Here is a 26,708-nt window from a genome sequence, read left to right on the forward strand (position 1 = left end):
GTTTGTGATGCAAAGGACACAGGGGAGGCTGAGGACAGTTTGTGATGCAAAGGACACAGGGGAGGCTGAGGACAGTTTGTGATGCAAAGGACACAGGAGAGGCTGAGGACAGTTTGTGATGCAAAGGACACAGGAGAGGCTGAGGACAGTTTGTGATGCAAAGGACACAGGAGAGGCTGAGGACAGTTTGTGATGCAAAGGACACGGGAGGCTGAGGACAGTTTGTGATGCAAAGGACACAGGAGAGGCTGAGGACAGTTTGTGATGCAAAGGACACAGGGGAGGCTGAGGACAGTTTGTGATGCAAAGGACACAGGAGAGGCTGAGGACAGTTTGTGATGCAAAGGACACAGGAGAGGCTGAGGACAGTTTGTGATGCAAAGGACACAGGGGAGGCTGAGGACAGTTTGTGATGCAAAGGACACAGGGGAGGCTGAGGACAGTTTGTGAAGCAAATGAGAGCTGGAGATTACACCTTACAGACATGAGCTGGAGCAGGGTTTGCTGACTGCAGACCCAGGAAATGAACCTGCTGGCAGAGCCCATCAGTGTATTCGGCTGTTCCATGTGAATATTCCCTCTTCCTGCACTCTGCACAGAAACTCCAGCAGGCACAAGCTAGGATCATTGGGACACCATGCTGCAGACTAACTGGAAAGCCTTTAACCATGCTCTGTTTGTCATGCAAGGTAAGGACTCCCAGCTTCCATGGAAGGCCTGAGTGGTTGATGGGCAGAGGACAGCCAGAGCTGTGAATCTGAGGCAGGCTCTCTCTTCTGAGCTTGCAGGGTTCCCCACTTGCTCCCTGCCAAGCCATATTTGTGGACACAGGATGCAAAATGGTCTTAGGCAGCGTTTCCCAGTTAGGTGGATATTAAAGGATCACCATTTTGGATGTGCTCTGGCAGCCTTTTACTGCAGGGCCTGATGGGCTGCAGCTGGCCAAGTGTCAATTGTCTGCAGGTGACTGGAACTGCCTAATTTCATCACCTGCTTCTCCCTGCCTCCATTTCCTCCCCCTCTGCCATTTTCCTTTAAAAGCAAAGGAGGAATCACCTTATCAGGGCTCCAGCTCTGCTGCCAGAAAGAAGCAGTAGAGGAAAATTTGATTTGTTTTTCCTTCTCTGTTTCTGGAATGATGATCAAAAGTTGCTTAATGCTTCTCTGCTCTGAAGTCCCAGCCCTGAGGTGAGAAGTATTGCTGAGATCCTCATGAGGACTTGCTGCAGGCTCCAGAAACAAGGACTTCCAGGTTAGATTTTTGCTCTTTTGAATCACACTGAGAGCTCTGCTGGTGCTCAGAGAGCAGAGATCATGTTAGGTGTATGAACACAGGGCAGGGATACTTTTTATTTCTCTTCTTTTGGCTCCTTTGCTGAGGGTCCCACTGGGTAAGAAATAATTGTCTGCTGATCTTTGCATGGCTTTTGAGAGGGGAGGACCTTTTTGCTCTGGCTTTGGGTAGAGTGATTTGCACAACTGTTCATTTCTATGTGTGCTGTCCTCATGTCCATGTCCTTTGCAAACATGCTAATGGATCACAAATGAGTTAAAATTTGAATGGCAAATATCCTCTTTATGTCCTGCATACAGCTGCCTTTGCATATCACAATGGCTTCTGCAGGGTCTGGGAAACATCTGGAAGTTCAAGAGTTGGTTTGTGGTTGGCTTTTTTCCATGGAAAGCATTTATTTAACAGAAATTAAACCCTTGATTTTGGAAAGTTGAGCTTTTGGGGTTATGACTGATACCAGAACTGCTCCCAGTGGAGCTTTCTGGGCTCCGGTTGCTCCCAGTGGAGCTTTCTGGGCTCCGGCTGCTCCCAGTGGAGCTTTCTGGGCTCCGGCTGCTCCCAGTGGAGCTTTCTGGGCTCCGGCTGCTCCCAGCACTGATCCATGGATGTATCTCTGGAGAGGCTCTCTAGTAATTCCCGTTTCTCATTTAGTGGCTGTCTCGACAGCCAAGTGGTCTGGGTGAGGTTTCAACCTCAGATTGCCAAACCTGAGAGATTTGTATGAAGTATCAGTGCTGGAGGATTGTTGTAGTGTGGTGGGCTGAAATTCCCCTCCCACAAGGATGTTTGCTTAACTGAACCTGCTGTTGCTGGTGGTGGAACAGGTGGTTGGCTCTGGGGTTGATGGATCCTACTCTGCTGGGGCATTGGAGCTTGTTGAGTAGAACCCTGTGCTTTTGCAGCTTAAAAATCCTGCTCCTGGTGCTCAGCCTGCTGGAGAAGCCATACTTCATAGCATTGTTAGGGTTGGAAGGGACCTCAAGGCTCAGCCAGTTCCAACCCCCCTGCCATGGGCAGGGACACCTCACACCACAGCAGGTTGCTCACAGCCACATCCAGCCTGGCTGCAAAAGCCTCCAGGGATGAGGCTTCCACCACCTCCCTGGGCAACCTCTGCCAGTGTCTCACCACCCTCATGGGGAAGAACTTCTTCTTATGTGGTGATTGTATCTGGGATCATAACCTAGAGAGTAATTCTGGACAGAATGATCTCCTTCAAATACAGGCAGCTTCTGCTGAGGAGCAGGGGACAGTGGAGCTGTGGTTTATTGTCTGTTGGCTGAGTCCTCCTCTGGCTCCTCTTTGGTGGAGTACTGGCAGTAATCCTCTGTGTTCAGGTCAGGCTTAAGCAAGATGATGTAGCATTTGGGGATGTAGTAGGTCCCCAAGATGCCCAGGCTGGTTGTCAGAATGGTGCAGATCTGAGTAACAGACCTGAGGACTGTCTTCAGCGTGGCAAAGAAGGCCACGAAGAAGATGCAGGTGATGAAGTACATGAGGATGGCAAAGGTGATGCCCCTGGCCATGTTGTACTTCTTCCCACGGCTCTGCACCATGAAGGTGCCCAGGAAGCAGACGAGGGCCAGGCAGCCATTGTAGCCATGCAGCAGGGCAAAGGCTCCCCAGGACTGCGTGTGGCACACCAGCAGAACCTCCCTGGGCAGCGACTTGTAGTCTGCCACCAGGGAGTCGGGGCCCAAGCGAAGGTAGCAGCAGCACAAGGAGCACTCGGTGAGGAGGCACAGGGCAACGAGCAGCCAGGCCCTCTGGGTCACCCAGTGCAGCAGGGAGGGGGCACAGCGAGGGAACTCTGTCACCAGGGTGATCTCCAGGGACTTGACAAAGAAGGTAGAGAAACATCCAGTGAGGCCCAGGGCGTGCAGGACCTGCTGGGCCATGCAGAGGTGATCGCTGGGCTTCCCGATGTGGAGGCAGCAGCTGAGGCACAGCAGCACGAGGGAGAGCAAGGCAAAGAGGCTCAGCCTGCCCCCAGAAGCTCGCACAAGGGGGGTCTGCAGGTTCCTCAGGAAGAGCAGAGCTGTCAGGCAGGTGAGGGCTGTGGTGATGGCCATCAGGGTTAGCAGGGCAATGGTGAGGGGCTCGTGCCACAGCAGGTACCTCTGGCTGCGCTCGTAGCACTGCGTGCTGCGGGCTGGGGACCACTGCTGCTGCGGGCAGGGGGTGCAGGTGGAGCTGTCTGCAGGGGAGCAGGGACAAGCACACAATGGCTTAGGTTGGGAAGGACCTCAAAGATCATCCAGTTCCAACACCCTTCACTAGCCCAGGCTGCTCAAGGCCTCATCCAGCCTGGCCTTGAACACCTCCAGGGAGGGAGTATCCACAACCTCCCTGGGCAACCTGTTCCAGGGTCTCAGAAGCAGCTGGTGACCACCTTGCAGTGGAGTGCTGCTACCCTGCTGCAGGAAGGGTCACTCATGAGTTAAGTAGCTGCCTTGGGTGCTGCTTTCCCCCTTCCAAAGTGTATTTGATCTCCAAAGCTTTTGATAGTTCAATCTCTCTCCCCTCTACTTCTCCACCCTCCCCTCCCCAAGAGGATCCACATAATTCTTGGCTTCATTTCCCTTCCCCAGGGCAAACCACCAGCTTCCAAAAGATTCCAGCATTTCATTGCATGCCTCACTTCTACCTCAGAATGTTATCATACCCTTCTCTCCTACCTCTTGAGATAAAACCTATGTATGGTCCTTAAGCATGTTCTGTGGGGTCAACAGAGGAGGGCCCTCCCGTGGAAGGATCTGCAGAGCAAAGACTGCTCTGGCAGCCCTCCATGGAGGGAGAGCTCACAACTGGTTGGTCCCAGTTCTGTGTCCTCAACCAGTAGCCAGGTGTAATACAGACAGTTAAAGCCACTCAGTTTCTCAGACCTCACCTTTCTGGCTCCAGAAGGTGTTTTCTGGACAATCTGTGCAGTCATAGCAGCAGAGGTGGAATCCTTTGATTTCTCTGAACTGTCCTGGTTTGCAGTGTCTTAAGCACTCTGATGTGGGCTCCTAGAAAAAAGGAATGATGAAAGTCAGGCAAACTCTTTCAGGAGAAGCAGCACACCTCCAAAGCAATGAGATCAGCTGGGCTGTACTGGAATCTTTAACAGTGCTGGGAATAGCCCCAGTGGAGATGGATCTCCAGTTTGGGGAGGAGCAAACTGGGTCCCAGACAAATCTTGTAGAGGCAGTGTGCTGGCTAGGATCTCCTCAAGAGCAGTCCTGATGTGACAAAGCTTCCTTCCCTTTGTGGCTGTCTGTGCCTTTGCCCACTCTTTACCTTTTGGTCTGCAGTGTGAAAATGGATCAGGGAGTTGTTGATGTCCAAGGACCCCTCGTAGTCCCCTACAGGCAGGTATGTGAGGCTGTTGTTCTTCCAGGACCAGAAGATGAGCTTGTAGCCTGTGTGTGTGCCATGGGATTGATCAAACCTGAAGCTCTGCCCATTCACCTGGAATGGGAGGGTGTTCATGAAGTGCAGCAGCTGAGGAGAAAGGGACATGGACAGTAAATACTGCTGGAGTTGATGCTCCTGCTTGGAGGGTGACAGTGCAGTAAGCTAATTTCAGTCCCTTCTGGGGGCTAGGACCTTCTGACTGTACTGTTAACTGCTCTGTTGTGCCAGGCACAAGCAGTGGGAACAAGAATGCAGCCCCGGGGAGGAGGGGGTCTGCAGTCCCAGCAGCAGCAGAGAAGGTGCAGTGTGTTGGTGCAGGGACTGACTGGCTGAGGGAACAGCCAAGGTTGCATCACTACCGGGGCAGGAGCACAGTGAAGTGTTCAGGGTCAGGCTCGATGGGGCTGTCAGCAAGCTGCTGCTGCCCCTGGGGATGTCCCTGCTGGCTGCAGGGAGGTTGGGCTAGCTGAGCTCTAGAGGTCCCTTCCAGCCCAGGGCATTCGGTGGCTCCCTCGCTCCCTGTCCGTGCACAGCGCTGACGGACAGCAAACTGCTGTGTCTGTGTCCTGGCCTCCACTCACCTGCCAAGGTCTGATGGGTGCTCTGGGACAGGCTCGGTGGGTGCAGCCCAGTGCCCTGTGCAGGGCATGAGCCACGCTGTAGACAGCCACATGCACTGGCTGGACTTGAGAGAGGCTCAGCGTGGGCCAGACGTCACCCAGCGAGACGTGGTTGCAGGACTGGCAGCGTGTGGGCAGCGGGTCTGGGCCCATCAGCTGGGTGGCTTCTCTGGACTCCTGGCAGAATTTCTCCTGCTGAACAGAGGTGAAGAGGTCAGTGACGTAGTTCTGGAAGCCAGGGACTCTGCTTGTTTTCATGATAAAGCCTAAGACTGTCCCAATGCTCTGAATGTTTGGGATGGACGCAGCTGTGTTGGACAACATCCAGGCTTCGGTGCCAATCCAGACTTTCTTGCTCAGTCCCATCCTGATGCTGTGCCTCAGCAGGGCCTGGGCTGGCTTGCTGTAGGCAAAGAGGATGATGATGTTGACGTTGGTCTTGTTGATTGCTGTGATGGTGTCTTCCAGGTGGGCTTTGCTTTTGGGGTCAGCAAGGTCTGTGGGGATTAGCCCCTCGAAGGCAATGCAGATGCTGTGGTCCCCAGCCATGCTGGAGAACTGCGCCTGGGCTCCTCGCCCATACTCATCATCACTTCCAATGGTGGCAATCCAGTTCCACCCAAACTTGTTCACCAGCTGGACCACAGCCTCCACCAAGTTCTTGTCGCTGGGCACGGTGCGGTAGAAGGAGGGATACAGCTCAGGGTCACTGAGCTGCTCACTGCTGCCTCCATAGCTGACCTGCAGCGGGGAGGAGGAGGGAGAAAGGCAGGGAAAGAGGGAAGCTGAGGGAAGTGTTCACAGCCCAGACCACTCCCAACCTTCTTGGCTTGGTCTCAGTGCACTGGATTTGCAAAAATGCTGGGTGAGGGTGGTGGGGAGACAGAACTCCTCCGAAGGGACACATCCATCACAGCTGCATTTATCCAGACAACCACAAACTGGCTGATCATTGCCTCTGGCACCACTGTCCCACAGGCCTCTGACCTTCCACTGCCATCTGTGTCCATCATCATGGCTCCAGCCCTCAGCAGAGAAAGGCAATGGAGCTGGTGAAAGGTCTAGGGCACAAGTCTTGGGAAGAGGAGCTGAGGGACCTGGGATTGTTCAGCCTGGAGAAGAGGAGGCTGAGGGAGACCTCATTGCTCTCTACAGCTCCCTGAGAGGAGGTTGGAGCCAGGTAGGGGTTGGTCTCTTTTTCTTAAGGAACAAGCAACAGCAGGAGTGGAAATGGCCTCAAGTTGCTCCAGGGAAGGTTGAGGTTAGAGATTAGGAACAATTTCTTTGCTGCAAGAGTGGTCAGGGATTGGAACAGGCTGCCAAGGGAGTGGTGGAGTCACCATCCCTGGAGGTGTTGAAGAAATGTGTGGCAATGGCAGTTTGGGACAGGGTTTAGTGGCCATGGTGGTGTTGGGTTGAAGGTTGGACTTGGTGATCTTAGAGGACTTTTCCAACCTTAATGATTCCATGACTAATGATCATTACCTACATTCTCCAAGAGGTGACACTCCCAAGACTCAGTAACATCTTGGGACTAAATCTACCTGGCCATGAGGGCTCTCCCTGTGGCACTTAGTCACAGATGTATTTGCATAGGATCCTCCTGGCTTGTGCTGGGACCTCTCTTATTCCCATTTTCCATGGATCACAGGACAGTTAACCTTATTCTTTCTGGGAAGTTCAACACTGGAGTGTGTTCCAGGAGGGAAACCTGAGCTACCCCAGACCACAGGGAAAAGCTGCAGCAGAAGGCAGACTGGAACCTGCTCTTCCAACAGCCCTGCTTCAAAGACCCAGAGCATAGACAGCATTGTTGATCCAAGCCCTTGCCCCACCAAAAGGAGACCTCTTGGCTCTGCAGAGAGTTTACCTGTGGGACCAGGAAGAAGCTGAAGAGCTTGGCTGTGGCCAGGCAGAGGTCTGACTTGTGGGGCCCGATGACGGCGGTGACTCGGGGCTGGTAGTCGGTGTAGTTGCAGTGCAGCCCGATGGCCCTGGTGCCATTGCGGGTCAGGAAGAGCAGGCTGGGCTGCAGGGCTGCCAGGGGCTCGAAGCAGGTGTCATACATGTCATAGCCCAGCTGCACCCCTGGCAGAAGGGAAGTGGAGTTGTTGATCTCCTCGATGGCAAACTTCATGCCGAGAGCCCATATCAACCCATTGACGAACAACCTGGAACAGGAGGAGACAGGGAGTGAGGTGGTTGCAACTAGATGACCTCTGAGGTCCCTTTCCAAGCCAAACCATCCTTATTTGATGCTTCCTCTCTCTCTCTCCCCCCAGCCCAAACTCCACCTGGACTCCTGAAGCCACCATTCCTCTTACCTTTCACAGCCAACCAAGCTGGGCTCTGCTCGTGCCGACAGGTTGATGGTGTCCATTCCAAAAGGGAACAAACCTCCTAGGATGTAGTCTCCTGGCCTCCTGAACTGGGCTGACAGGCAGCTGGGTTTGAGGGCTGCTGCACAGCCCAAGGTCAGGCACAGCAGCAGGGCAGGGGCCATTGGGTGTCTCTTGCAGGAAGTGTTTCAAGGCAATCTGCAGGTGAGTGTGGGAGAGGCAGCAGGGCAGGGGGTGCAGGCTCAGCAGTTCTAGGCAGGCTCTTTAAGTAGAACTGAGGGGGATGGAAATGATGGGGGGAGGATTTGGTTAGCAAAATGCATCCTCTGTGCTCAGTGGGCAGTAATCAAATACCCAGCAGTACCCACAGGGTTGCAAACCACTAACCCAGTCCTGCTTTCCTTTGCACCACGAGTAGCCTTCCCTTGAGCAGTGACTTAGCAGCTGTCCCAGCTCTGGAAGTGGGATTTGCTGTGGGACAGGAGGTAAACTCCAGTGCCCCACCTTCATTTGGACACATCTTTTGCTTTAACCCCAACCCAACAAGAAACAGCACCACTGCTGAACTGTCTTGGCACAAACTGTCCCTGTTCAGTCCTCACAGTGGATCTGCGAGGTTTCTGACATGGGGAACAGATCTGAGTGCAGATGACTTTCAAGTCAGCTTCAGAATAATGGCTGAGCAGCCTGAACTAAAGGGCAGTGGTAGGAGACTGACACAACAGTCATCTTTATTTTTGCTTTCAAGGTCACAGCATAGAGAGAACCAAATCTTCTTGATGCCTCACAAGGACTTGTCTGGAGCTGGCCATTCCTACACTGTGAGGTTGGTGAGTGATCACTTGGCTCTACTACTACTTGTAGGAAGTTGTTAAGTGGCTGAGCTATGATGACTTCAGTTGAAAAGTTCTGGTTTAGGTACCAGTTCTGCAAGTGTGGTGCTTTAGGTTGTGCCATGGTTTGCATTTTTTGTTCTGTCAGGTTTGCATTCCTGTAAGCAGGATCAATCTGAACTGGGAAGTTCAATTTCCTGCCTTTTATTGGCTCATTCTCTATTTAGAGTAGCATAAACCCCACTGCTGCTGCCAAAGGGAGAGATCACTTTGGCCACAGGGTTAGAGGAGTGTTCCATGTGTGAAGAGAAGCAGGGGCAGTGTAGGAAGCCTCTCTGAGTACTTCAGACTGAGGACTTCTGTAGCAAGGTGACACAGAAATAGTTACCCACCCTTGGAGGACACCTTCCCCTTAACATGTTTCAAGTGTTAGCTTTATGTAACTTTAAAAAAGCTCTAAATACAACTTCAGCTGCACAGAGGGGACAACAAAAGCTCTTTGAATGGTGCAGAAATCACAATGAAGCAATTATCTCCTCCCATCCATACTTTCCCATCAAATCAAGTGCTTGGTGTGGCACAGGAGGTAGCTGGTGATGGGGGTTGTGCTAAATACTCAAACTCCCTCTAGTGAACTTGTTTGTTGCAGCTTCCAACAAAGTTGATCAGTGGGGGCATGAAACAGGCTGCTGGTGAAGGGCATCACAGAATGCCAGCTAGGAAGGGACCCCAAGGACCATCTGCTCCAAGCTTTCTAGGTGACAGTGGAGCTGCAGTGAGCTGGCCCAGCCCCCTGGCAAGATGAGACTTAGAACTACCCAGTGCAGGGGAATCCACTGCTTGCCCTGGGAGATGATTCCAATCTCTGACTGTTCTCAAGGGGAAGTATTTTCTCCTGGAGTCCAGTGGGAATCTCCCCAGCAGTAACTTGTCTCCATCCCTCTTTGTGATGAGTCCCCCCATGGGACTCCTTGTAAAAAAGGAGTCTCCATCCTCCTGGTAGCCACCCTTGATGTCCTGCTCCATGGCCTTCTCCAGGCTGAACAATCCCAGCTCTCAGCCTTTCCCCACAGGGCAGGTATGAGTAGGTAACACTGTGACAGAATCATTAAGGTTGGAAAAGGCCTCTAAGATCATCAACCCAACACCACCATAGCCACTAAGCCATGCCCCAAAGGGAAGTGAAATTGTGTTCCTTCCAACCCCCCAAAAGCAGGAAGCACTCCTAGAAAGGACACTCTTCAGCAGTGAGTTATTCACATCATTTAATGGCCAGTTAGTGTGATCTCTGTGAGGTAACTGTGATTTCCTGGATCAGTGTTACAAGAGCCTCAAATGCACCCAGCAGAGACACAACCAAACCATCCCCCAGCCTGTGGGTTCTCCCCTCCTCCCCCAAATACCCACATCATCCTGCACTCACAATGTAGCACTTTTTCAGCTTAAAAAGCTGCATAAATTCTATTTCATATACCGTGGGCTGTGTGATTTCATATACACACACACACACACACACACCCAGCTGCTATGCACAGTGATTTGCAACAGAAACTTCACAAAGCAGTGGCTTACAGTAGTACAAGTTCAGGTTTCTCCTCAGAGGAGCCATTCCTGGAGGCATTGGACACATTCATGGAAAAAGAAATTGTGGAAACACCATCAGAAGCATGGCTGGAAACCAGGTTAAGGTGCAGCCTGCAGCTTTAGCTGGATAGACTGGATTGTGCAGGACACACAAAGCACAGATTAACAGGAAGCTACACAGAGGGAAGGCTTTGCTTTATGCATGAAAGAAGAATGGTCCCTTACAGTAATGCCACAGACCACCTCCTCCTTGAATTCTAAAGGACAGAGGATTAGCAGCAGTCATTGAGTCTGTGAACACAAGGAGAAGAGCTGCCTTTCAGAAACTCATTTACTCAGGACTGTATTTGAAAAGTTAAAGCATAACAGAGGGTGAAACCCCCTGGATCTGTTCTAGGGAACAGGGTGTAAACAAAAGTGGCCAAGTGAGCTCAGGTGTAGATGTGTTCAGGCACCACATCCCAAAGCTGTGCTGTCACACAGGTTCTAGTGGTGTAAACTAGTGATGTAGTGGTGTAAACACACAGAGGCTGCTGAAGTTGCAGTTTGGCTTAAAAAAAAAAAAAAGAAATCAACCTCCCCCCTCCGAGGCTGGCTGGGGAGCAGAAGGTGAATCAAGGCAGGAAAAAAGAAATCCCTTAAGCATATTAAGTGTAGTGCTTCTCTTACTGTAGAGCCAAAGCTCTACACATACAGGCAGCTACACATAAATACAAAACAGGTACAGGTTTTTCTCTTATGAAGTGAGGCATCCTGGGTAGCTTTGCCAGTGTGTCAGCTCCCTGCTGGTAAAGGGAGAGTGACCAAGGACCTAGAGCCTGATGCTCTAGGAGCCACTTTTCACCTGGTTCATCCTACATCTGTCAGGATGTGGCTCTTTAGCATCCCTCCTGTCAAGGAAGGTCAAGCAGCTGATGCTGGGCAAAGAGCTCCTGGGTGATGCTGTAGACCTTGGAAATGTAGGGCAAGGCCTCACCCAGCATAGTGACAGCTTCCTCGGTTGTCCCCACGTTCATGATCTCCAGGAAGGCGTTTCGGGGCGGCAGGGCACAGAAGGCCACTGTGGCAGCCTTGCGAATAACCCAGGGGTGGAAGGCAGCCAGGGATGCGTTGTAGGAGTCCGTGCAGATGACAGACGTCCGTGAGTCCTCCTGGCCCGTCCTCAGCCCCTCCAGGAAGAGCTGCAGCCAGCGCAGGGCCCTGTGGAGGCGGAGGACGGTGCGGCATCCGGAATCAGGGTGGCCAGACCGCTTCTGCAAGTCCACCAGCCCGTTGGCCAGCTCATACTCCACCATGGACTGCAGCGAGACGTACTTCTCCCGCTGCTCGCCGCCGCAGTAGCTCTCCATGATCTGCACCTTGGCCACGGCGTCCTTGGAGACGAAGGAGAAGATGGCTCCCAGGCGGTGCAGGAACCTGCGCGCAGGGGGGAGATGCTCGCGTTAACCGGCGGCAAACCAAGCACGGACCCCGGGGGAGAGGTCGCCGAGGGCACTCACCGGATGAGGCCCCGCCAGCCACACAAGTAGGGGCCCAACAGCACCTCCCGCCGCTCCGTCACACAGGTCTGGAAAGCGGCGAGAACCTCCCGCAAGCTGAACTCATCTTCCGCCATCGCGCCCTCGCCGCTACTTCCGCTCTACGTCACTCTCAGCTTGGCCAATCCGCAGCGGCTCCTGCGAAACGTCACCATCAAGCTCCACCAGTCCGCAGCGGCCACTGTCTCACGTGAGCAGCGGCCGGACCAATCCGTAACGGCTAGGGCGGACCCTAGTGGGCTGCGTAATGGCGTTGGAGGAGCAGGCCCTGCGTGGCGGTGAGCGGGGCAGGGGCACCGTTGCTAGGGCCGCGGTGGGTTGGGGGCTTCGTTCCGGGGTCCTGCGGGGCGAGGGGTGCCGGGAGCGCTGGTACCAGCGCTCCCGGCACCCCTCGCCCCGCAGGACCCCGCCTCAGCCTCACACGGAGTGGAACCTCAGCTCAGTGCCCCTGGGTCGCGGTGGTGAGGGTGGTTATCCAAGCCTGAATTCCCATGGGTTGTTAATCACCCAGTTTTTAGCCTGACTTGTGTTTTCTGACTGTTTCCCTCCTAGGATGAAGTTGAGCTTCTGCTTAAGCCTTCTGCCACTGCAAAACAATCCCAATGGCAGCCGTGAAAACGCTTCAATCCTCTTCTCTTTTCGTGGCCCTCACTGGACTGTTTCTGAAGTAGTTTGCCGTGCAGGTTGAGGTTTAGAGTGTTAAAATGCCTGAAATCAAAGTCACTCCTTTGGGTAAGTCCCATCTAAAATCATCCTGAAATCAAGACACTGGAAAACTTTGGGATTTGGAACTCAAAGCACCATGTGTTATGTGTTGTGTGTGTGCCTCATAAAGGGGACACTGCAGTGTGTGTTAGTTACACAACATCCTGACTTGGGGGCTAAAAAATCCACAGGAAGTTAATTTGTCTCTTATATAAATCTTTTTTTTTTTTTTTTTTAATGGGATGCAGAGAAACTATTGATTTGTGTTTCTATACTGGGAGGGCAGAGGATGTGTTTTTTCCTGATGAAGGTCTGTGCCTTCACACAGTGAAGAAGGTGCCAAGAAGAAGGGGCCAGGCTCTTGTCAATGGTGTCTTGTGATAGGATGAGGGGCAGTGGGTATAAACTGGAACACAGGAAGTTCTTCCTCAACATGAGGAAAAACTTCTTTGCTGTGAAGGTGACAGAGCCCTGCAGCAGGCTGCCCAGAGAGGTTGTGGAGTCTCCTTCTCTGGAGACTTTCAAAACCTGCCTGGATCTGTTCCTGTGTGATCTGCCCTGGGTGATCCTGCTCTGGCAGTGGGGGTTTGGACTCAATGATCTCTAGAGGTCTCTCCCAACCCCCTACTATTCTGTGATTCCCTGTGAGGCAGAGAACTTGGGAAGTGCAGAGCCCTGGAAGCACTGAGTTCCTTCCTACTCCTTTCCAGATAATTTTACCTTTACTGGAAGCTGTGTGGCTGTGATTGCCCAGGGGTGGGCAGAGAGAGCTGTGTCCTGCACCTGACGTGCTCCTGGGTTTGGATGCAGTGCTCTGCCATAGTTTTGCTCTCATAAACTTAGGCACTGGGCTAAGTCAGGTCACAGAATCATAGAAGAGAATCATGGAAGAGACCTCCAAGATCATCAAGTCCCACCACCATGGCCACTAAACCCTGTCCCCAAGTGCCATACCACAGGTTTCTTGAACACCTCCAGGGACGGTGACTCCACCACCTCCAGCCTGTTCCAATGCCTCTACCAGATCTTCCCTGGAAGGAGGGACTAGCTGTTTCCTGTACCAGAAAAGGGGCTGGGAAGTTTGTATGGAGCTGCAAATGCTTGTCTTTAAGTGACTGTGGCTGTTCCTAGAGGTGCCTCACTGGTCTGTCTCCTGCATGCACCCAGGGGCTGGCCAGGATGTGGGGCGCAGCTGCATCCTGGTGTCCATTGCTGGCAAGAATGTGATGCTGGACTGTGGGATGCACATGGGCTACAACGATGATGTGAGTGTGCTGGGGACCTAGCTCTTGTGCTGAGGTGCTCCCAAGGTGCCTGGCCTTCCCCAGCAGGACTCCTGCTCCCTTCCTCTGCTCTGTTCCCTTCTGTTTGAAGGCTGCCTGCCTCCTGGGGCTGGTGGGCAGCGGGGCAGCTGGCTGGGGCTGTATCTGATGGGTGGCCTGGTTTGTGTGTCCCTGCAGAGACGTTTCCCTGACTTCTCCTACATCACTCAGAATGGAAGGCTGACTGATTTCCTGGACTGTGTGATCATCAGGTGAGGAAGCTTCCTTGGGAAGCAGGAGAGCTTTGTGGACTGGGATTTCATCATATTCTGGCTGCCTCCTTTATGTCCTGCAGTACTGGAGCAAGATCTGGGCTTTAAATCTGAGCACCAGGAGGGCCAGAACCCTGTGTGCAGCTTCTCTTTCATCCTTTCTGTCTCTGCAGCCACTTCCACTTGGACCATTGTGGAGCTCTGCCCTATTTCAGTGAAATGGTTGGTTATGATGGGCCCATTTACATGACACATCCCACCAAGGCCATCTGCCCCATCCTGCTGGAGGACTACAGGAAAATAACTGTGGATAAGAAAGGGGAGATCAACTTCTTCACTTCCCAAATGATTAAAGACTGCATGAAGAAAGTGGTTGCTGTGCATCTTCACCAGACAGTTCAGGTAAAGGATCACTTCTGCGTGCTCTGGATTGCTGTAGGAGCACTTTCTTTGCAGGAGCAAGTTCTTTACCTTAGGAACAAGTTCTGCACCATGAAGCTGCTGGAACACTACAACAGGTTGCTCAGGGAGGTAGTTGAAGCCCCACCCCTGGAGATACTCGAGGTCAGGCTCACTGGGGCTCTGGGCAGCCTGATCTAGTTGAGGATGTCCCTGCTGACTGCAAAGGGAGTTAGATTAGATGAACTTAGGAGGTCCCTTCTGACCCAGAGCATTCTGTGACTCAATTTTGGTTTGAAATGTGGGCACTGATGCAGGGTTGTGTTGGTGCAGGTGGATGAGGAGCTGGAGATCAAAGCTTACTATGCAGGCCACGTGCTGGGAGCAGCCATGTTCCAGATCAAGGTTGGCTGTGAGTCAGTGGTCTACACTGTAAGTGCAATATTTGTTACAGTTAAGTTGATTCTGTGAACAGATTTCCAGGTGCTCTGCATCTCCTCTTGATGGCCTGGGGAATGTTAATGGATTTCTCTTCTTCCTTCAGGGTGATTACAACATGACACCAGACAGACATTTAGGGTAAGTAGGAGGCAGAGTTTCTATGAAGAAAGATTTCAGGACAGGAAAGGTGACCTTCCTTCTGTGAGAGGGAGATTTCAGCACAGTTTCGTGGGGCTTCTCAGCATTGATTCTTGGTTGAGAGACTGCAACATTAAGGGTGGAAAGATAAATATCAGTTTGAGTTATGAGGGTGAACAGATGGATATTGATTCTTCCAGACAGATTTTAATGTCATCCTCTTCTGGATGCTCAACTAATGTATTTTTAAAGCTGTGTCATATAAAAGACATTAAATGGTTGGAGCAAGTCCAGAGGAGACCACAAAATTGATGGGAGGGCTGGAACCGCTCTGCTGTGAGGGCTGAGAGGGTTGGGATTGTTCAGCCTGGGGAAGAGAAGGTTCCAGGGAGACCTTTCAGTGCTTCAAGAGGCTGATCAGAAAGCTGGGGACAGACTTTTGAGCAGGGCCTGTTATGATAGGGCAGGGGTGATGGTTTGAACTAAAAGAGGGAGACTCAGAAGAGAAGGAAGGACATTTTTATGCTGAGAGTGGTAAGACGTCCCCTAGGCTGCCCAGAGAGAGGTGGTAGCTGCCCCATCCCTGGAACCATTCCAGGTCAGGTTGTTTGGGGCTCTGAGAACCTGCTCTAGTTGCCATGGCAGGGGGGGTTGAACTAGATGAGGTTAGTCCAAACCACTCCATGGTTCTGTGGCCTCCAAAAGGAGGTCCTGGTGCTGCTGCAGAGCTCCTGGATGCCTTCGGGCAAAGGCAGTGCACCTCTGGCCTCCTGCTTTCCTGCCTGCAGATAGAGACAGTGACAGTCCCCAGCCTCCTCTGAGGCCTGCAGATCAGAGCTGCTGCTGGGTGCGTCTCTGGAGCTGATGGATTAGTTTCTCCCAACTGCCTTTGTCCCAGAGCTGCCTGGATCGATAAGTGTCGCCCAGACCTGCTGATCACAGAGTCCACCTACGCCACCACCATCAGGGACTCCAAACGCTGCAGGGAGAGAGACTTCCTCAAGAAAGTTCATGAGACTGTGGAACGAGGAGGGAAGGTACTAGGGGCCTGCTGGAAACCTGGGAAGGGACTTTTTACAAGGGCTTGGAGTAATGGGATGAGGGGGAATGGATTGAAGCTTGAGGAGGGGAGATTCAGACTGGAGAGTAGGAAGAAATTCTTTGTAGTGAGGGTGGGGAGACAGTGGAACAGGTTGCCCAGGGAGGTTGTGGATGTGCCCTCCCTGGAGGTGTTCAAGGCCAGGCTGGATGAGTTCCTTGAGCAACCTGGGCTGGTGGGAGGTGTCCCTGCCCATGGCAGGGGGTTGGAGCTGGATGATCTTGAAAGTCCCTTCCAACCCAACCCATTCTATGACTCTATGGTGCTCTAAGTGATGATCTCTGAGGCTCTTCTTGCCTCTCTAGTGCTCTGTAACCATTAAACTCAGGTACCTGCCTGTGACCACTGCATGGCACTGAAGATGTTCTTGTATTCTTCCATCTGCACTTTATCTAACACTTAATTTTGCCAAGAAGAACCCCAGACAATGAGGTAATAGAGACAGCTAGGGAAAGGCTTTGCTTACAGTCTGCAAAGGTGGAGGATAAAGGCAAAATTAACTTCATTTCCATCTTGGGTACTGAAGGATCCTCTTAGCCATATAAATGCAGAAGCTGAGACCAAGGTGTTAGGCAGGATAGGTGCTGCTCAGATACCACACTGCCTTTTGTTCCAAATCTGCAGAACAAGTGCTGGGGCAGCTCATCTCAACTCCACTGTCACCTAGGAAGGGTGGACCAGATGACTCTTGGGATCCCTTCCAACCATTCTGTGATACTTCTGTGGGGAAATAAAGGCAGTAAAAGGGCATCAGAAAGCAAGAGGGAGCTGAGGGACTTGTTGAGAAGCCACACTGCAGTGCTGTTCCCATGCTGTTGGGGTCTCTCAGACTCTACATCATTCGATTGCAGGTTCTCATCCCAGTTTTTGCCCTTGGCCGTGCCCAGGAACTTTGCATCTTGTTGGAAACCTTCTGGTGAGTGCAGTCCCTTCAGTGTGTGTCCCACCTCCATTTGTCTTCCTCAGGTTGTAGTCCTGGCAGGTTTGTGATTCTTTCATGTTGTGTTGAATCCAAGGATGTTCATCAGTGGTCCTGCCATTTGTGGATTGGTTTTTGCAGCCTCTTATCCATCACTCCTGACTCTGAGCAGTAAAACACAAAGGTGAACCTGCTCTGGCAGGGGACTTGGATGCTCTCTGGAAGTCCCTTCCAACCCCTACCATTGTCTCCTCTAAACATTCAGCATCAACTGTCCTTTAACAAAAATTAATTGCAGCTTTGCCACTTGAGGAGAGGGAGGAGGGAGGAACAAGAAGTAAACTTAAAATAAGGATTGGGTGGAATCATTTTTGTTAGCACAAAGTGCTGCCACTTCATTAAATCTTACAGCAGAGAGATTGATATTTGGAATGGGAATTGTCTGCAGTGGTAGCCACAGGCAGGGTGAGAAGGAGGCTTGGACTGAAGCTGCTCTGTAGGAAGTTGATGCCCAGCCCTGTGCTGTTGCTGTACCCACTGAGAGGAGGCTGTGCACAAAAACACCTTTGGAGGCTTCCATGGCTTTATGGACTTGGATCCTGGCTCTCCATGCTCGTACTTTGTCCCTCACAGGTCTCTTGGAACTATTTTTTTTTTTTTTTTTTTTTTTCTGCAGGGAAAGAATGAATCTGAAGGCTCCCATCTACTTTTCCACAGGGCTGACAGAGAAGGCCAACCATTACTACAAGCTCTTCATCACCTGGACTAATCAGAAGATCAGGAAGACCTTTGTGCAGAGGAACATGTTTGAGTTCAAACACATCAAAGCCTTTGACAGGGCCTTTGCAGACAACCCAGGGCCTATGGTAGGTGGATTTGCAAGGTAAGAGCAGGTGTGGCAGGACAGGGAGCTGGCTTTGTGTCACTGTCCCTTGCTAAGGCAAACCTTAGCATCCTCTGCCCTTTCACAGGTTACACTGGAAGGGACCCTCCAAGGGCATCTTGTCCAGGCCCCCTGCACTCAGCAGGGACATCTCCAACTGGATCAGGCTGCCCAGGGCCACATCAGATCTGCTCTTGAATGTCTCCAGGGGCTGGGTCTCAACGACAGCCCTGGGCAACCTGTTCCAGTGTCTCACCACTCTCGCTGTGCAGAACTCCCTTCTGATGCCTAACCTAAGTCTTCCCTGCTCCTGTTTCAAACCATTGCCTCATCCTTCTAAACAGTCCCTCCCCAGCCTTCCTCTAGGCAACTTTTGAGCATGATGGAACATTATAAAACTGTTCAGTTTCTATCAGAGACTGGATGCTCACAAAATTTTCCTAGAACAGTTCAGCTTATGTGAAAATTAGAATAAAATAGCAAAAAATTCCCCCCTGGAGCTTTGGTGTACTAAAGAAGTGTTCTAGATTGTGTATCAGTGGATGCTCTCCCCACTTGGAGTGTTTCTATATTACAAATGCTGTTAAATTTGTATTCAATATTTTTTTTTTTTTTTAATCATTCCAGGTTGTGTTTGCAACCCCTGGTATGCTTCATGCAGGACAGTCCCTTCAAATCTTCAAGAAATGGGCAGGGAATGAGAAGAACATGGTAAGAAATTGTGTTCTTGATGTGTGCTGATGTGAGGGTGGCACTGACACATTCAGGACAGAGGTTGCAGGAGAGCATTTCCTGAGCACCCAGAGCTAGCTGACACAAGTCCTCTACTGAGCCAGCCCAGGGCAGAGCTCTTTCAAGCTCTGAGTTTTCCTTGCTATGTGTGATGGCAGCAGAGGAGAGGCATCATAGAATGAGTTGGGTTGGAAGGGAACTCCAAAGGTCATCCAGTCCAATCCCCTCCCCTAGCTCAGATTGCTCAGAGCCTTGTCCAGCCTGACCTTCAATGGGACAGAGCCTCAACCACCTCCCTGGGCAACCTGCTGCAGCCTTCCAGCACCCTCATGGTGCAGAACTTGTTCCTTACGTCCAATCTAAATCTGCTCTTCAATTTCAAACCATTGCCCCTGGTGCTATCCTCTGCAGCCTTCCTGTAGCCTCCTTCAGGTACTGGGAGGAAAGCTGGAACCTTATCTCAGACATGGTGATGATGTATTTCCAGAGGTGCTTTGTTAATGTGAAGCTGCTTGAAAGCCACCTGGAACTAGCATGAGACTCTGGAGTGCTGTACGGATTCCAGCAGTTTGCTCTCTCCTTTCCTTGGCTGTTCCCAAGCTACAGAGCAAAGCAAGCAGCTGCCAGGGAGGGAGGGTTGTGTGTGAGATGTTCACACCACAAAGCTCCTCAGCATGATGGCCCTTGTGGTTTGTTACACACAGCCCAGGGGCAGAGTGGGGGCTGTAGTTTGTGAAGAGGTGGTGCTGAGGGACATGCTTTAGCAACAGGCCTGCTAGAGTCAGAGAAGGGTCTTGATGATCTTGAAGAGCTTTTCCAACCAAAGCAATCCTCTAACTGTGCTGCTTCCCCTCTCAGGTCATCATGCCTGGCTACTGTGTGCAGGGAACTGTAGGGCATAAGATTCTGAGTGGACAGCGCAAGCTGGAGATGGAAGGCAGGCAAATAGTAAGTTGGAGTTGCAAGGAGGAGCTTCTGGGGGGAGCTCTGAAGAACTTGTGGTGGTGGTTGGATACCAGGTACTTGTAGTGGGAATGTAGCACACAATGTGGAAAAGAGCCCAGGAACATTTCACTTGGAGCTGGGCTGGGAGTTTTTCCCCTTTACACTGGCAGCAGTGTGTCCCTCTGCCAGGAGACTCTAGCAGGGGCACATTTGTAATGGTTAACAACCAGGCCCCATCAGCTAAAAATGATCCATTTATAAACTGATCCCAACTGACTGTCCTGAAGTGTTGATTTATTCTGGCACAAGTGGGAGCAATGTCATGGAATCACAGAATGGCAGGAGAGGGAAAGGACCTCTAGAGTCCAACCCCTGCCAAGGCAGGATCACCCTGGGCAGTTCACACAGGAACACAGCCAGCTGAGTCCTGAAAGCCCCCAGAGAAGGAGACTCCATGGTCTGATGCTGATCCTGGGAATCAGGGAGAGCTTTTCTGTTCAGCACCATCTTCAGTCTCAGCACACAAGCAGCTCTCGCCTTACTCTCCAGTTTGGGGGTTGTGCTTCCTTCTGTACACTGAACACAGAGGAGCCCTGGGCTGTTTCTGTGCTTGCAGTGGTCCAAAGCAATTCCTGATTCAGCAGGCCTGTGCTTTTCTGCTCCTCCACAGCTGGAGGTCAAGATGCAGGTGGAGTACATGTCCTTCAGTGCCCATGCAGATGCCAAGGGAATCATGCAGCTGATTCGCCAGGCTGAGCCCCGAAATGTTCTCCTGGTCCATGGGGAAGCCAAGAAAATGGAATTTCTGAAGCAGAAAATCGAGCAGGAATTTCGTGAGTACAGTGCTGCCCCTGGGCAGGGAGTGGGGGCAGAGAGACAGCAAAGTTCCCAGCCTTAATCCACTGGGCCTCAGCACAGGCTGCCCAGAGAGGTGAATCCCATCACTGGAGAGGCTCCAGAGCCACTGAGGAGTGGTTGGACTGGATCTTCCTAAAGGCCTTTTCCAACCCAAATGCTTCCATGATTCTGTGGAGTTAGGCATGAAGTAACTTGGAGGAAACCAATACCCATCCCCTACCTGAGCATGTGACAGCCATGCCATGGTACTGCCCAGTGGGACTTGAAGTGAAAGCTGCTTTGTTGTATCAAACAGTTCAGCACTTAATGAATTAGCATTTCTTTAGAGTCCTAAAAGAAGCAGAGGCCTGCAGGGTGCACTTGAAAGTGTAAATTAGCAACTTCTCTTCATTAAGAATTCTTTTCTGGAGCTCATTCCTCTTAAGTCCTTGGAAACAGCTCTGGAAATGAAGAGTTGAGCCTGGCTGGTACCTTAGCAGCTGCAGCTTTCGTTGCAGTCCTTTGTTACCCAGCAGCCTGCAGGCAGTTCTCTTACCTTGATTTGTTAGCTCTTCCCCCTTCCAAGCAGCTCAGTGGAGGGGTTTGAGGGTGGTTCTGGTGAGGATGTTGGCCTGAAGCCTGAGCAGCAGTTCTGCTTTTCAGCCTCTTTCAGATCTCTGCTGTCCACTTTCAGCAGAGTTACTAAACCTCTCCTCCTGCCCTCACAACAGCTACAGCTGGCTGCTGCCAAAATCACAGCACCCAGGGGCACTGCCTGGGGGTGGAGTGAGGCTGGGTGGGGAAGTGCCCCTGCAGCTCTCCTGACAGTGGTGGTTCCCCTTGCAGATGTCAGCTGCTACATGCCTGCCAATGGAGAGACCACAACTGTCTTCACCAACCCCAGCATCCCAGTGGACATATCCCTGGGGCTCCTGAAGAGAGAAACAGCACTAGGTGAGACACTGCCAACCAGGAGCTTCATCTTCTGGACCCTGTGTGGTAGAGGGCTGGAAATGGTGTGGCAGGGCCAGTGGTGGCAGTGGGGACCCAGGGCAGTGCTCCCTGGGACAGAACAGGTTGGGGCAGCATGGAGGGGTTGAGAGCAGCCTGGGAACTGAAGCAGCTCCTGTGCTGTGCCTGCCTGCAGTGGTGTTTAAAACCAAACCACCCCCACTGCTCATTGCCCACCATGAAAACAACCTCCAAGGCTGCTTTTTACAAGCTGGAATTACTTTGCTAGATCCAGCTTAAAATAATCTAAACCCTCTCCAAGCAGGAGGTGACAGGGGAAGAGAGGCAGATGTTCTGTGTTACTAAGCATGGCTGATGAGGAGAGCTCTGATCAGGGTTTGAGCACCACACAGCTTACTGGAGATGGAAATCTTAGTCTCTGAACACCAGCAAGGACTCAGAACTCCAGCCTATGAAGTTCTCTAGCAGCTGGGACCTCAGCAGGGATTCAAGTCCAGTCTATTGAGTCCTCTAGCAGTTGTCTGGTGTGGTAAGAACATCACCATTAACCACATCACCTTTCTCTTCCCTTGGCCTTGGCTTATGTCTCTTACCAGATGTGAAGAAGCCACAGCTGATGCATGGCACATTGATGATGAAGGACAATGTGAGTAAAAATGTCTTCTGTTTGTCTTGTCTCCTCTGTGTGTTGTCATCACTCAAATGGAGTTCTGGGTGAAGGAGGAACTGAAGAGGAGCAGCCCTGGGAAGGTCAATCTGTCAGACAGACCTTAGCTGGTCACTTGTCTTCACTGATGTCTTTACCACCTCTCGGGAACCTCTCTTGCTCTTCAGGAACAAAACTAGAAAGGAGTAGATTCAGATTAGATGTTAGGAAGAAATTCCTTCCCATGAGGGTGGTGAGACACTGGCACAGGTTGCCCAGGGAGGTGGTGGAAGCCTCATCCCTGGAGGCTTTTGCAGCCAGGCTGGATGTGGCTGTGAGCAACCTGCTGTGGTGTGAGGTGTCCCTGCCCATGGCAGGGGGGTTGGAACTGGATGCTCCTTGAGGTCCCTTCCAGCCCTTAACAATTCTGTGATTCTGAGCACTGGATTAGTGGGAGGTCAGGGCAGTTGAATGGGTGTGGGGAGGGCATGAGGGACAGAGGTTGGGGTCATAACCAAGGTAGTTTGCAAGGCAAGGGGAGGCCCAGGTGTGCTTCTAGTGCAGCAGTTGGCATGGCTGAGGAGGAGCATCTGCTCCACAACCACATCTCAGCACCTACCTGGCACCTTCCTCCCAGCCAGGAGCATGTGTAGCTTGCACCTCCTCCTGCTGCAGTAGGTGACATGCTGGGGGTGGCCAGATGGTTGCCTTTGGGCCTCCAGTGGACCTGCAGTGCTGTCTTCCCTCCCCCATGTCCCCCCATCAGCACATGGCTGGTAGTGTGGATTCCCCACCCCGGGAGCCTTCACCCTGAGCCCTGTGGCTGCTGTGGTTGGAAGTGGATGATCCTTTGTGATGGTTACTCACACGGTTACATCCTTGAGGTCCCTTCCAGCCCTAGCCCTTCCCTGACTGTGTCCTTGTCCCTGTGCCCTGCAGAGCCTCCGGCTGCTGTCCCCCGAGCAGGCCCTGAAGGAGCTGGGGCTGGCGGAGCATCAGCTGCGCTTCACCTGCCGCGTCCACATCCAGGACCCGCGCAAGGAGCACGAGACCGTGCTGCGAGTCTACAACCACCTCAAGGGGCAAGTCCTCCTGCAGCTGGGCTGCCTGCTCCCCCCAGGGACAGAGCTGACTTCAGCAGGGTTAGGGTAGGCCAAGCCCACAGTTGCTAGGAGCAGATTCTCTGTAGCCCAGAGGGTACAGCAGCTCCAGATTGCACCTGCAGAGCAGTGGGCACACTGCAGGAGCAGAGGCTGGGGGTGGGCAGCCTGCAGCCTCATGGTTTTGCCAGGCTGGAGCAGGCCACCTAAAATCATAGAAGGGTAGGGGTTGGAAGGGACCCTCTGGAGATCGAGTCCAACCCCCCTGCCAGAGCAGGATCACCTAGGCCAGGCCCCCCAGGAATGCATCCAGGTAAGGTCTTGCAAAGTCTCCAGAGAAAGGGACTCTGCAACCTGCTCCAGGGCTCCCCAGCACTCTCACACCAAGGAGGTTTCTCCTCATGTAGAGGTGGAAGCTCCTGTGTTCCAGTTTGTGCCCATTGCCCCTTGTCCTGTCACAGGACAGCACTGCCAAGAGCCTGGCCCCTTCTCCTTGGCCCCCCACCCTTCAGCTGTCCATAACCATTGCTAAGGTCATTGTCCCTGTTGGTCTGTGGGGGTTCAGAGACACAGGGGTGAGCCACCCTTCAGAGGCATGCTTGTCCCACCCAAAATCACTCCCAGCTCCTCTCTTACCAGGGTGTTGAAGGATTATTCTGTGCAGCATCTGCCTGATGGGTCGATAACAGTGGAGTCCATCCTCATCCAAGCCACAGCACACTCAGAGGATCAAGGAACCAAAGTCCTGCTCGTGTCCTGGACCTACCAGGTAGGAATCCTCAAAGACATTTCCAGTCCAAACCTGTGCTGCAGGGGGGGTTGCTGCTCTGAGGGTGAGCCTTCATCACTCTGGCTCTACAGTCACTGGAGTGGAAGAGGAGGAGGGGAGTCACTGCCAGCTGCTTCACCAGCTTAGATTTGGTGCAAATCCTTCTCTTCTGAGAGAGGTTTTTTCTGGGACCACTGAACTCCAGGCAGATGAGGGCCTGAGCAGCCTGGGCTGTGGCAGATGTCCCTGGCAGGTGGTTGGAACTGGATGATCTTTGAGGTCCCCTTCCACCCCCACCATTCTATGACTCCATGATGTGATTACTCTTACTATAATTAGTTAGGTCATTTTCTCTCCAGCTGTCTCCCTGCTGCCATCAGGGGTTGAGATGTTTTACACTGCACTTCTTAGGTGTAAAATAAACACCAAGCAGAAAGCCAACCCCAAACACAGCCATTATCTTTTCTCCCCTTCAACCCTCTACTTCCCATGGCTGTATTTTGACCTCATTTCCTTCCAGCATTCCAGTACCTTCCTGAGAGCAAAGCAAATAAAACCTCAGTGCTTTTTATTCTTTGCTTTCAAGAGAAGCAGTCATTTTCCTCAAAATAGATGCCCACTTTTGGAAGGAACACCCCAAAAATCCATTTTTAAACACTGCTACCATTTTGCTGGGTCTGAGAATCTTTCAGTCTAGTTCTAGGCACAAGAATCCAATTTACTGCCCCAAATGGAAAAATAAATTGCATTTTTTTTCATCCTCTTTCTCTTTTCCCCTCTCTAGGATGAGGAGCTGGGCAGCTATCTGACATCCCTCCTGAAAAAAGGACTTCCACCAAGCAGCTCCTGAGCAAGCAGGCAGAGTGGGGCTGCAGAGAGAGATTCAGAGTTTTATTTTGTTTACATTGTTAAAAGTTTGGGGTTTTTTCTGGGTTTGTTTTAATAAAAGGATGACAGAGTTCATCCAGTTCCTGCAGTGAGAGCCTGGGCAGCAGCCACCAGCTTGCCCCAAATGGAAACCTGCCCAGGAGCCCTGAGGAGCAGTTTTGAGTTGCTTACACAGTCAGGTACCAGCTGCTCAGGGTTCTTCCTCCCCATAAAGCTTCAGCAGAGCTTTCAAAGCTTCACAATTAAACCACTAAAGTAAACAGAGGCAAGACTCAAACCCCCTACCTGTGTTCTGTACCCAGCAGAGTGACTTTTAATCACCCCTCAGTCAGAGCTGAGGCTGTAAGGAAGCTGCACTCCTGCCTGCAGTCTCCAAACAGTTCTCTCCCTTTCTCCAGAGCAGAAAGAGTTGTGCTTAGCTGGAAGGAACAGTCCCTGCAGTGCTGGGAGCTTTTTTCCATAGCCTAGAAATGGGACAAAAATAGCAGCTGCACAAAAGGGAAAAGATTAATTTGTTTTAAGACTCCCTCAGAGCCTCTCCTCATCTCCATTTCACAAGTGCAAGACTCTGCACTTGTCTCAGCCAGCTCAGGAATTGTTATTTTTAGTATGCTAGAGAAGTTTGTTGCAGGTTTGGTTGGCTTTATGACTTTTTTTTTTTTCCCCCCACTGACGCTCAGGAATTCCTCCAAGCAAAAAGCAAAACCCAGCATCAGAAACAGGTCTCCACTCAGCCTGATTTGACCTGCATGCAGCATTGGAGGCAGGCCAGGCCCCTCCTAACACATCTACCACCACCACAGCCACCAGCACAAAGCCTCAGCTCCAGCACAATGACTTCAGCTCTCCTGGTTTGCTTCCTACATCCCTCCTCCACTGCTGGAGTGCTTTACTGGTTGGCTTTAGCTGCTCAGCACAGCCTCCCACACTGCTCCCCTTCCTTACCAGCTGATTGCACCTTTGCTTTCCACACTCCAAGGCCCCAGCATGCTCCTCACCTCTGCTGCTTGGTATCCAAACCTCTTCCCTCCTGTCTTCAACCAGAGTGGCATCTGCTGCCCTCAGAAAAGGGGTAGAGGCTGCAGTGTCCATGGTGCAGAGAGAAATTAGTGCACAGGATGAAGGCACACAGTCATTTGGCTCCCCACACCACCCTGCCACAACAATCCTGCTCCCTCCTTTAAGCTCCAACGCACTTCCAAGTCCAGTAGCTCAGCACAACCTGAGAACTCAACCACCTGCTGCAGGGCCAGGTCCCAGGGGCACTTTCAGCCTAAATTCTGCACATTTGGCAATGGAAAGGGGGGGACAGGACTCTACAAGGGTGTGTAGTGATGGGACAAGAGGGAAGGGACTGAAGCTGGAAGAGGACAGATACAGATTGGAGCTGAGGAAGAAATTCCTTCCAGTGAGGGTGGGGAGACACTGGAACAGGTTGGCCAGGGAGACTGTGGCTGCCCTCTCCCTGGAGCTGTTCAAGGCCAGGCTGGATGAGGCCTTGAGCACCCTGGGCTGGTGGGAGGTGTTCCTGCCCATGGCAGGGGTTGGAACTGGATGAGCTTGAAGGTCCCTTCCAACCCAACCCATTCTGTGGATCTGTGAATCACAGAATGTTAGGGGCTGGAAGGGACCTCCTGAGATCATTGAGTCCAACCCCCCTGCCCCAGCAGGCTCCCCTGGGGTTCAGCACAGCACCACAACTGGGCACACCTCATTCCCTGTGAAACCAACCCTGTGCCCTCTCCCTTCTGTTCTGATCCCCTCAGTCTCCTGTGCCAAGAGGCCAGGAGCAGAGCTGCACTTCACAACGTCTGGGGGTGGTGTGGGAAGGAAGAGAACAGCCTGGCTCTGGAAGCAACAATCACATCCTCTTGAGTCAACCCTTGGCTTTGCAGTAGTTTGTCAGCCAGCCCAGTGGTTCTCTGGTGACTCTGATAACCCTCAAATGATGATAAGCTCCTTCCAAAGCCTCTTGTTTCCCAGGGTAGAAGAGGTGGCCACTCTCAGCAGCTGTGGGGCTCTGTTAACACAAGAGAAGAGATGAAATAGGTCAGAGAATTGTGTTTAGATCACAAAAAAAAAAAAAAAAACAGA

At 52.0% G+C, this 26,708-nt stretch overlaps 3 protein-coding genes across 4 annotated transcripts; 1 reads left to right on the plus strand and 2 right to left on the minus strand.

The window, feature by feature from the left end:
• Positions 1–2,559: 2,559 nt before the first annotated feature.
• On the minus strand, positions 2,560–7,816 carry TAS1R3 (taste 1 receptor member 3). Its single transcript, XM_054395069.1, has 6 exons — positions 7,638–7,816; positions 7,184–7,484; positions 5,275–6,054; positions 4,577–4,780; positions 4,185–4,305; positions 2,560–3,491 (listed from the first exon to the last, which is right to left on the minus strand). Exons 1-6 carry the CDS (start codon positions 7,814–7,816, stop codon positions 2,560–2,562), a joined length of 2,517 nt encoding a protein of 838 aa, XP_054251044.1.
• A 3,119-nt stretch (positions 7,817–10,935) lies between these two features.
• On the minus strand, positions 10,936–11,684 carry CPTP (ceramide-1-phosphate transfer protein). The gene is made up of 2 exons (XM_054395058.1): positions 11,569–11,684; positions 10,936–11,485 (listed from the first exon to the last, which is right to left on the minus strand). The coding sequence occupies exons 1-2, from the start codon at positions 11,682–11,684 to the stop codon at positions 10,963–10,965; spliced, it is 639 nt and encodes a 212-aa protein (XP_054251033.1). The 3' UTR covers positions 10,936–10,962.
• A 481-nt stretch (positions 11,685–12,165) lies between these two features.
• Positions 12,166–24,697, plus strand: INTS11 (integrator complex subunit 11). Of its 2 annotated transcripts, XM_054394913.1 has the most exons (17): positions 12,166–12,339; positions 13,480–13,577; positions 13,773–13,846; positions 14,020–14,248; positions 14,579–14,677; positions 14,790–14,824; positions 15,723–15,861; positions 16,775–16,839; positions 17,519–17,708; positions 18,353–18,436; positions 19,316–19,405; positions 20,073–20,235; positions 21,086–21,193; positions 21,796–21,857; positions 22,797–22,939; positions 23,597–23,726; positions 24,511–24,697. In XM_054394913.1, exons 1-17 carry the CDS (start codon positions 12,312–12,314, stop codon positions 24,574–24,576), a joined length of 1,803 nt encoding a protein of 600 aa, XP_054250888.1. In that variant the 5' UTR covers positions 12,166–12,311; the 3' UTR covers positions 24,577–24,697. The 2 variants fall into 2 exon arrangements, with proteins under 2 accessions (XP_054250888.1, XP_054250889.1); XM_054394914.1 differs by lacking the exons at positions 13,773–13,846; positions 14,020–14,248.
• Positions 24,698–26,708: the final 2,011 nt, after the last annotated feature.

Source organism: Indicator indicator, chromosome 32 (genome assembly GCF_027791375.1).
Source record: "Indicator indicator isolate 239-I01 chromosome 32, UM_Iind_1.1, whole genome shotgun sequence".
Taxonomy (NCBI): domain Eukaryota; kingdom Metazoa; phylum Chordata; class Aves; order Piciformes; family Indicatoridae; genus Indicator; species Indicator indicator.

What these genes read in the sequence shown, in the direction of transcription:
- TAS1R3 (XM_054395069.1), bottom strand. Translation starts at nt 7,816, where the DNA reads ATGGCCCCTGCCCTGCTGCTGTGCCTGACCTTGGGCTGTGCAGCAGCC. An exon ending in AGCTTGGTTGGCTGTGAAAG is followed by an intron (nt 7,485 to 7,637) that starts GTAAGAGGAATG and finishes CTCCTGTTCCAG; the next exon opens with GTTGTTCGTCAATGGGTTGA. An exon ending in CACCTTCTGGAGCCAGAAAG is followed by an intron (nt 3,492 to 4,184) that starts GTGAGGTCTGAG and finishes GCTCCCCTGCAG; the next exon opens with ACAGCTCCACCTGCACCCCC.
- CPTP (XM_054395058.1), bottom strand. Translation starts at nt 11,684, where the DNA reads ATGGCGGAAGATGAGTTCAGCTTGCGGGAGGTTCTCGCCGCTTTCCAG. An exon ending in GGCTGGCGGGGCCTCATCCG is followed by an intron (nt 11,486 to 11,568) that starts GTGAGTGCCCTC and finishes CCCTGCGCGCAG; the next exon opens with GTTCCTGCACCGCCTGGGAG.
- INTS11 (XM_054394913.1), top strand. Translation starts at nt 12,312, where the DNA reads ATGCCTGAAATCAAAGTCACTCCTTTGG. An exon ending in ACACCAGACAGACATTTAGG is followed by an intron (nt 14,825 to 15,722) that starts GTAAGTAGGAGG and finishes CCTTTGTCCCAG; the next exon opens with AGCTGCCTGGATCGATAAGT. An exon ending in CTGTGGAACGAGGAGGGAAG is followed by an intron (nt 15,862 to 16,774) that starts GTACTAGGGGCC and finishes ATTCGATTGCAG; the next exon opens with GTTCTCATCCCAGTTTTTGC.